The 10,364-nt window shown below is 40.4% G+C and overlaps 1 protein-coding gene across 5 annotated transcripts in view; it reads right to left on the bottom strand.

The window, feature by feature from the left end:
- Positions 1-2,191: 2,191 nt before the first annotated feature.
- Positions 2,192-10,364, bottom strand: part of TRPM3 (transient receptor potential cation channel subfamily M member 3) — a 261,642-nt gene continuing 253,469 nt past the window's right edge. For all 5 annotated transcript variants that reach the window (XM_085312517.1, XM_085312487.1, XM_085312493.1 and 2 more), the window contains one exon: positions 2,192-3,641. In XM_085312517.1, coding sequence (XP_085168643.1) covers positions 2,192-3,641 — 1,450 coding nt within the window. The remainder of the gene's footprint in view (positions 3,642-10,364) is intronic.

The following is a 10,364-nucleotide window of genomic DNA, read 5'->3' as shown; positions in this document are numbered from 1 at the left end:
AAAGTTGGCACATTTGAAGCAGATTGTTGAACACAAGTTCCTTTGTCCSTGGGCTTTGTGCTGCTGTTCAACAATCAGCCGGTCACAAGCATGCTTCATAACGCACAGAAAGGGGACAGTTTCCGACCTTTCTCAGTGTCACCATGCGACCATAAAGCTGCACATGCACCGCAAGGCAATTGCGCAAACACGGTGTCTGGATGGAGTTTAGCTCATTGCAAGCCCGATTAAACAAAATAAAGAAAAGAACAYGTGGGTGCGGGAAGTATGAAGCACGTTCTGTTTAATGTCAGTATGTTTCATTTCTTTATTTCGTGAACTTTCCAACAAAGGGAGTCAGCGCTTAATGGGTTTTTACTTTCTCTGCCCCTTGTCTTGAGGCAGATGATTGTTTTTGTGTGGGGATTTGATGCCCTTCAGAATTAACTGTCATATAATGCTTAGAGTCTCCCAAGGCGAGATCCTAGTGAGAAAACGTCAGCCTCCATTTTCAAAGCTGCCTTAGAGATTTGGAAGGTAATAAATGGGATGTACCTCTGTTGCATGTGCTTATATTTAAAATCTAAAAGGACCTGGCTCTGCATAGCTGTTGGTCATTTTAGAGCTGTTTTAATTTTTAAAAGTTCTAGCTTCAACTCTTTTCAAGCTTAAGTTTTTCCTTCACAAATGATATAAGATTGTGATCCAATTGCTATTTGTGCTTCTGTAGCTTTTCCTTATCTTCTGCATCCTCTTCCTCCTCTGAGCACTGTGATATCTTCTCATGAGAAGTTTGAAAATTCTGTTGACACCGTGGACTGAGTTTTGCACTTGGAATGTAGGTAAAGACAATGGAGATGCTAACAACTTCAACTAAAACCCTATAACTACACTGCAAGTCATATGTATTTTCTCCTACTAAAATGCATGTTGTGTGCTATGTTGCTGTACAGTGGAAGCATACTTGCAACTGATGGCTTTTGCTTTTAACAGACACCTCAAGTTTCACTTTGGTTCTTCAACTTACCTTAAAAGCATATTTCTTTTAATGTTTTCGAGTGGTCTGCCAAGAACATTTTCCCTTTAAAAACTTTAATGGTGTTATTGTAAATTCAAACCACGTGATGAACCTTGTGTACTTTGAAATGCTCAGATACAGCCATGTCCTCATAAAAAAAAAGGTGTATGTTTTTGGGTGAGGGAATAGTGTGAAAATTCGGCAGCTCAAATGGAACAGCAAGAAGAACCTGGAAGCAACTTGATGGACAACAATTTGTATAAGCAATTAAACAGAGCAGTGAGAACCTGATGATCTTGTTATGCAGTGCTCTGACCACTCTAGCAGCACATTATTCTTACTGTTCCATCACATCCTTTGATTTAGTGAGACAATATATTGATGACAAATGTGGTAAAAAAATAAATATATACTATTCYGCTTAATTACATTCATCCTGAGCTTGCTCAGCTGTGCTAGAATCTAGAATGCCTGTTTTATACAGGAAATCACCTGATATTTTAACATAAATTCTTCCTCCATTTAAGTTGCAGTACAAAAGGCATTTCATTTCCCTTTCTGCTCTTGAAAATATAAACTTTTTTGTGGCACTAGAAGTTAATACAAAAAGTGATAAGTGAACTCTGTGGTTGTTATCTTGTTCATTTTTCTTAGGTTTCATGAGTGTGGGGGTGTATGAGGGATTTGGGAGAGCACAGGTTTGCTTGCTGCCGGTTTCTACAGAAATAACAAATGCTTTTCATCAGTCATCACAATGGTGAAACAGATGAAAAAGAAGTCAGGACTGAAGTTTAGAATATCTAATATGTATATCTCTTTTTGCTAGTTAATTTCTGTGTTCTAAAAACTTGTGAATCATCATCAAACATCTTATGAGGCCTTCTAGTAACAGACAGATTTCTGAACTTACTCATTTATTACTTGTGATTTCATAAGGGGGGGGGTTGTTTTTCCTGTTGTTTACTGAAGTCTTTATAAATCTTTCCTTGCTTACTTTTTCCTTAAGTGCAAATGTCAGCTGGGTCAAGATGCAATAAMTCAGTGGGTGATACTGAGACTGACAACGTGCTCCCTTGACCGGTGGCTAACGCCAACTGGAGCTGACATGTGATGATGTGAGGTTATTTAATTCTTCTAAGGAAAATGGACTGGAGAGAAGATGACCCTTAGACTACCTGTGGGCTTTATTTAGGTCTAACTGTGCTTRCTCTCAAAGCTGCGGAAAGCTCCCATTCTTGACAGTCTCCTCATAGACAGGTTGTCCCCTCTGCTCTCTGGCCTTGAGGACTTACTCCTCTGGAAGGGGTTTCTCAGGCCCGTTRCATTTCTCTGTCTGTCAAGTTTGTCACTGATAGAGTAGCTTTTCCGTGTGTGCTGAGCATACAACATGTTGGACTCTTCTGCAGAGTAGCTGTTGGCCCGCTCTATTTTTGGAAGAGGAATGCTGTTGGTCAGAGTTCTTGCGGCATTGCCATCTTGAGGAGATAAAGGGGTCCCTTTCTTGTCTTTGGCCTCGATGTCCTCGTGATCAGAGCTTGGATGACTTAGTTCTGCTTCTCTCTCTGGGTGGCAGCATCCCAAGTCTTCCACCTTGCCTCCAAGACTTCCAGGGAAACTGACCCTCTCAGCGATGGTCTGGGGAGCACTCACACACCTAGTATCTATGCAGTCTGTAATACTTGTGTACTCTGCTGTTTTGACTGGGATGCCAAGGCTGCTGAAGTAGCTTCGAGATGGAGAGAACATAAAACTGTGAGATTTCACAATTGGTGTTTCCTCCAGAATAAATGGAGTTGTAGCCAGATAACGGCTACTTTTAGATCGCTCTAAGGTATGATACAAAGGAGGGTCTGAATCCCAGGGGATTTGGCAGTCTGTAATTTGTGAATAGTCTGAAGAAAATGCTCTCGTTTCTATCCCAGAGGTTTCCTCATAATCAAGACTCCTGCCAGAAATTCTTTCACCTGGTGTACTGCTAATATATGCACTATTAGCTAAAATGGAAGAGGCTATGTGAGCCTGCAAAGCCACATCTCCAGTACCAAGAATGTTTATCGAGCTCTCGAGGGGCTCTATTTCAGACTGCATCTCATCCATGGTGGAAACGTAGATGTCTATACAAGACGAAGGCCTTCTGGAGTCTGGGGCAATCGACAAAGTGCTGGTAGGGGCTAAGGGAACCTTTGCTTCTTTTGCTATGGAGAGGGAACTGCTAGCACGGTGCAGGCTTGTGGATCTTTCCTTAAAAATGCTTTCAAACTTTTCCAGCCCACACTTCTCCTTCATATTTGCTGCATAGAAAGAGTGGCTTCGCATGCGAGGTGTGATCGTAGGTGACGTAGGGGACATGGACTCCTCTCCTGTGGGATCTATGCTCTCCTGAAGCTTGTAAGTATTCCCTTCCTGACTATTGAAGCTACTCTGYCTTACAATGTAGGCTGTATCAGTGCAGTCGGAGGAGGTCCTGGATCGTATCTTGGTCGTCTCACCTCTCTCTATACCGGTCAGTTTTTCCAAGGCCGTTGCCATTCTTCCTATCATATCCTCCAGCTGAGCAAGCCTGATGTCGACAGTCTGGAGAGATGCCTTCATGCAGTGCTCACGCTCATTTACTTCTTCCAGTCGCATCGCCATGTTCTCTACCCTTAAAAAAGGGAAGAATTAAATTGGTTCATTTCTACATAGCAGTGGTGTCCAACTAATAGCTCACCAAAACAAATGGGAACAGACRGGTCTTAAAATTCAAAGTCAGTCTATACCACCTCACTTCAAACCCTGCTGAAAGAGGTTCAGCAGCCAAATGGTACTGCTTGTAAATGAGCAGCATCTCTTGCTTGTTGATTGTAATGTAAAGGGGATTTGGGGTGAGTGCTATGCAAAGGACAGAACATTAGGGAAATGTTACACTAATTTGCTACCTTTCTGCTGCCAAAAGTTCTGTTTGGATTGTTACAAATGAACAAAACTTTGAGCATACATGACTGCACGTTGCTCTCAGCTGTGCCACCGACCAAACTGCTATGGTTAATTCCACAATTAAATGAAGGCACGAAAGTGAATAAAATGCCACAGGTGGGTAATATGCTGTACTTTCTCACTTTCTCACTCTTTCCCACAAATTTGCACCAAGTAGTGTTGTGTATACCTGTACAGACAGTCTCATTCCCAGATTTATATTTATCTCAGATATACAAATCTTTTTTTTTTAACCTATTATTATGCTCAAGGTAAGTAATATCAGGTGAAGCACGTGTGAAAGCTATAGAGGAGAAAACAGCAGTCAAAGCAAATACAGTGCACAAGAGTGTGCATGTATTAAGATTGTTTTGATGCTGTGTTTGTGCTTAGTATAGTTTTTATTAGTAGTTCAGAGATTGAAATGATGGATTTTAAATTTATTTATCTACTTACCGTATTATTTAAATAAAAAAGTTAAAGTATTTATAGCTAATAATCAACTGTGTGATCACTCAATTATTTTCTCAATTAAACTTCAAAATAACTGCATATGATGTTGATTTATCTCATTTGAAAATGTTCTCAACAGCAAGGTGAATTGTGTACTAATTTATGGCAGTGGCTTTCAATATTTCAGTTTGCTGACTTCTAAAACATTCCACTGAAGGACTCGTATGGAGTCCTCTCACATATGGAAATTGCCGTTAGCATTCGTGAAATGACCTCCCATAATTATTTTCCCCAGCAGCGGTCTCTAGAACAGACCAKGGACCTCCAGTGTCTGCCCAAGAGGTACTAAAAACAACAGTTTTAAGTAGTTATCTCAAATACATATGTCATATTTCTAGATTTACATTTTTGGTTTTCTCTGTAGACCCTGAAAAATAAATAAAGAAGTGACAAATACTAAACAACAAGGTTTCTGAACTTTGCCTTTCGCCAGTCTCTTACTCTCTGCCTGTTAGTGCAGTTTCTACTCAAATATTACTAAGCACCTGGCAATCATAGCTGGGATTTCTAATGGGGTAAATATCATCTTCTGCTACTACTAGTTGAATTTCCAGCAGGACATGCAGCCTGAAACTGGCACCACCGTTAACTTTCCTACCCATCCAAAAGGAAGTCAGAGTTTAGGCAATAAATGAGTATGGGGCAGCATTAATGCATTGTACATTACAGAATTTTTTCCCCTGAAACACTGAACTCTGACTGCCCTGCAGTGAAGAACAGCAGCAACCCGTCTGCACAGGAGAAGAGAGTGAGAAATGTTATGTCAGTCCCTAGAGCAAGGCTCCTCTTCCTATGAAATATATCTTGTAGTGAAGCCCTTGAATTTTGAAAGCACAGGCACAGCAAACCAAATGCACAGATTTGAAATCTTCTCTAAAACAGCATCTGGATTATTACCTTTACTGTATTACTTAGGTAGATGAATGATGAAGTAATCAACACAAAGAGATAAACTCTTCCTTTTTTATTATCATTTCRCCACCAATATACCTTTTCTACCCATCTTCCCACAAAAAACAGACTAATGTTATTGCAAGCACAGGATGTAATTCTATAGTCAGAGATCAGTTTACACTGGAAGCAGTTAAATTTTCCCTTATGTTATTTGTTGCCTCAATTGTTATTTTACCAAAATGTTATACTTGAAATATTTATCAGCTAATTGAGTGCCTCTGTAACTGCATAGCATCCAGCCTCTGTAACTCCTTTTCAACGATGATGACAGATATAACTTCTTTCGTAACTTTAGGATTATCCGAGGTACTCAACAATTTGGGTAATATCCTGGTCCTTTTGGAGTAAGTGGAAGTGTTTTCTACTTAAAGTGTTAAGTGTTAAGTGTTAAGTGTTAAGTGTTTTCTACTTTTCTATTTTAACAGAGCCAGGATTCTACTTGTGAAAGCTCAGGTTTCCACGAACAAATACCATTAACCCAGGCAACAGTCACCCCAAGAACTGGAATTAATTTATAACATTTCATGAAACTAGCTGGATAGTCCTGGTTTTTTGATTGCTTGCTTGAAATATTTTTAATGCAGCCATAGCTGATTGAGTTTTTGCATTTGGCTGCATCTTAGTGCCATAGTGGAGTCTGAGCAGAGCTGTCTGTACAAGTTGTGCACCCTGCTCTCATATGAGGTCCACGCAGTCCTACTGAACACAGGGAAAGTGACCCAGCCCAAGAAGAGCCTAGAGTTATATTATATATGCTCTAGCACCTCCTGCTAGAGACGCAGGATGTAAGGACCATGGCAGTACAGGCTTCTGGGCTACCTGGACTGTTGGCTCCTAAGGTAATAACTATAAATATAATTGCCTTGATATAGAGGGAAATTTATGTAGAAACTCAACAAGATCAGGACAGTGTAGTCTGACTTCAGAAACCAAGGGCAACCATAGATGCACCTAGATGTTTGAGAAGTACATACGTGTGTTTACATTAAGTGAGCCCTGACTGCGTCATTTTTATTCACAAAAAGAAATCTTAAGTGATGGTGGTCTTCTCCAAATCCAAAGCTATGTGCTGAATTCAGTTGCCTTTTTAAAATATGTACTACATATGTCCACCTTTAGGTTTTTTTAACAAACGCTTATTCTTTCAATTAATGATATTCTCTTATATTTGTATGACGCTCAAATCTGGAATCATTCATCACACAGAGCAGCACTATGCTCTGAGAGTAATTCTGTGAGAAACATGGTATAATTACATCAACTAAACATTGTGGGAGTAAGAGGATATGTTCTGAAGAAAGCCAGTCATAATTTGATCCTTAGAATGTTTTAACAAATGAAATATTCTTCTTGTCCCATAATGCTGGATGATACTTGAACTTAGTAAATAGACAGCTAGAGCTGTGTTTCCTTCAAGAACACTCTTGAATTAAAACACCAGTTCAAAATAAAAATGCCCAAATTTTACTTTAGATTTTTTTTCCCCACGTGCATTAGAGATAGTATAAACCTTTTGGCAAATCTAGTAATATCCATGTATGATGCCTTCCCTGCACCTGTGCCTTTTCTTACAGTGAGACTCTTATCTGACACATGAGAGGGCATGAAGCCATCCTAACAGATGGGCATGAGAAAATAAAATGGGACGGCTACATCCAAAATGTGCATCAAGTGTGTTTTGCTGATGCTCAAAAATGTCTACTAGTAAAACATAAACATGGACTATTGGAATACGGTATTCAGTAGCTAGGAAAAAAAAATTAGCACAGAACTGGGAACCTGACAAAGATTTTATTTTATCTGTGATCAGCCTCTCAGTTATCATTTGAGAGATGACGGATTTTGCAGGCCTTTGTTCTGATTATAATTATTTCTAACATTCACACATAAATTTATTTATCTATAATTTAATTTAATTGAAGTAAAGATTTCATGGAAGTAATACACTCTTCCCAGAAGCAGGCTTCATAACTGCATGATARAGTTGGGTGCCCAAGTCTGTTTGTGGACTTATGGCCATTATTTAGGCATCATTTTGGTCTTCAAAATCCTGTTCAGCTGCTGCAAGGATTGTAGACAGTTAAATCGCTCACAGAAGTGTTCACATTGCTCACTGTAAGTGACTGTAGAATGAAATGGTTTTATTCAGATCAAACGTAGAGAGCAGTTCCCTGGCCTGTAACAGGCTATTGGYACTTTCTCCGACATGTTTTGGTGAGGCATCACGGGTTAAGCAGCCAGCCAGTTTTCCCAGGTGCTTTAGTTTCTGCAGGTGAAAGCCCTGGGGTTGCCGTGGCTGTGTTCTCACCTACACCGTCAGGCTGCTAAACTTGGAGCAACCATTGCTGACGCAGAGACGCTGCAGGATTCACAGACCTTTCCTCACCCCGCTTTGCGTGCATGGCCTCATCTGGTAGGCTCACTAGCAGCCCTCATACTAACAGACACCTCTTTCTGTTCACTTCAGTTTCTCGTCTCTAAAATCAGGATAATAGCTGYGCCTTTCTTCACTCATGTGGATGCTCCTACAGTAATGCACAATAGACTGTAAAGCATTCAGGTACTATGGTAACGGAGACCATCCTGTACCAAAGATGACATAATAATATTTACTTCAACCTGCTTATCTACTTTTTGAATACTATTAGGACAAGACCTGCTTCCTGTGGAATCAGCAGCAGCCTTTGGCATTAGCTGTGAAAGAGACAAGGCTTGGCCATAAGGAAGAAATACCTGCAGAGGAGATTGTTTCAGTGGCTTCCTGGAAGATTAAGAAAAGTCTTGCAGTGATTTTTGCTCATGTTATGCATATCTCTAGGTTGATCAAAATGTGCCACTGAAAATTTCACAATGTTTAAAAAAGTAAGGCTCTCCGGGAGGAGTTTATCGTGACTCATCTACAGTAGCTAAGTCAAGTTACCCAGCTTCACTTTTCTCCCTGGTCTCCAGCAGATTCACTAAGATTTGTYTTTGTGATTAAAGAAGCTAAAGGAACTTTTTGTTTTAAAAGAAAAGTTAGGTGTTTCCTGAACTAATACAGAACCCCCAGTACAGATATGATGTTAGGTTAGCCCACTCCAAGGTGAAAATATAAACTGCAACTTGTTTTAGGTGAGTCTGACAACGCACTCTGGCCCTGACCCAGCAGAGCCATTTGAATGTTACTGAAGTCCCCGTTTTACATCCTGCTCAGTGCAGCAAGATCTCCTGTTCTTTTGTCTTCCTGAGTCCCTCCCTGCTTCCTGGCCTCCTGTAGGCTGAGCCTCAAGGCAAGACTCATCTCCTGGTCAGTTCCTGACACCCTGTTCCCTCTTCTAGTTTTACTGGGGCTTTGCACTTTTGGTGTGCAACCATTCCTTCTCCAGGTAGGCTTCAGGGCATGCTGATAAATCCATTGCAGGTAGGAACCACTCAAGGGGTATTTAAGAGGTGAAAACATTCCTGTGAATTAAGCAGATGCATGGAGTAGAGGAAAGGCTGTTAGCGGCCCAGGTGCAGGGACATCACACGAGCCTTGTCCCAGCATTTCTCCTTTCTCCTCCATCCTAACAGCATTCTCAGCTGCTTCCATGTGGAAGATCTTCAGCATGAGGGGCAACTCCAATTACCAGGGCATTCTGGATCAATTTTACACCACGTAAAGCTGAGTTAATTGGGCAGATGATTAGGCTGATGATATCATGGCTATAATGCAGGTATTTCACTTGGTCTTCTACTAYGCACTGATGACCTGACATTGGAACAGAAGCTGTGCAGTCTTTCATCTCGTTTCAATTTTCTCCACTTTACATGTTGTTAAGGGTACAAAGACATCTATATAGAGAAACGAAAAAGGCCAGATCTTGATTTTAAATATTTGAATGTTAGGGAAAAGAATCAGCTTGGTAATTTAGATTAAGAATACTTAGAGGGATATTTTCTGGTCCATAATTRGAAGTAAAATATCAGACTTGGGGATCCAGTTCTTAAAATGTGCTTTATTTAAGATAAAGTACTTAGATATCCCAAATTCCTCAAGCATCTGAGCACCTCAGATCTTTAATATATTTGCACTTGCCTTGTGTGGTAGATCATTATAATTGGTTTGGCAAGGGGAGAAGAGAGCTATTACAATTTGAAGAACTGCATTCACTTGGGACTTTGTTGCTACAAGTCTTAGTAACAGAATATCCAACTCCTATATGCTTGGGTTTTAGTTTCGACTCTGTACCCCATATGACTGGTACCTAGGCCTTCCTTACAGAGCTGGTGCATGTTTGGTTTCAACGTTAAGCTATTGGCCAAGAAAAATAGCTCCTTTAAGAACTACTTCTCTGTGAGGCTCAAATGCTTTTCTTCGTTTAGGGTTCATAATAACAAACTCTCTCCTGGAGTGAGATGCTTTCAATCATTCATTTAAAACAGAAGGAAGGGCTCCTTTCTTGCAAAACAGGGCCAGGACAACTACAATGACAGACTTCTATATATGAACGTTTCAGTAGTTAGAGCACTTGCTTAATGAAGGGGAGGACCCAGCTGGGTTTCTTCTTACATGTGGAAGCTTCACGCATGTCTCTGACTTTCTTCCCTTGTCCATCAAAAGGAAAGCTATGCCAGAACAGAGATCTGAATCTGGAGCTACCATTTTTATGTTAGTTCTCTGATCACTGGCTTATTGCAACACAAGAAGAACTGCGCTCAGACTGCAGATCCATGTAGCCTACTGTCGTCCCCTGAAGCATATGTAATTATGTTCCCTTTATTCRCCAGTCTCCAGACATTTTCAGCTCAGCAACTTCATGGGCGGGATGTGATTTCTATGAATTTAGCAGCCCTTAATGGATTTCTCTTCCATAAGCTTGCCTAGTCTTCCTGTGAATCAGTATAGACCTGTAGTTGACATCATTAGCTTTTCTTTAGACCTCATCAGATTTCAAGAATTTGCTCTGCTCTCCTACTTGTATGA

Source organism: Rhea americana, unplaced genomic scaffold, assembly GCF_003343005.1.
Source record: "Rhea americana isolate MKP2758 unplaced genomic scaffold, rheAme1 scaffold_11, whole genome shotgun sequence".
Classification (NCBI taxonomy): domain Eukaryota; kingdom Metazoa; phylum Chordata; class Aves; order Rheiformes; family Rheidae; genus Rhea; species Rhea americana.
This window is presented reverse-complemented; position numbering and strand designations above follow the sequence as displayed.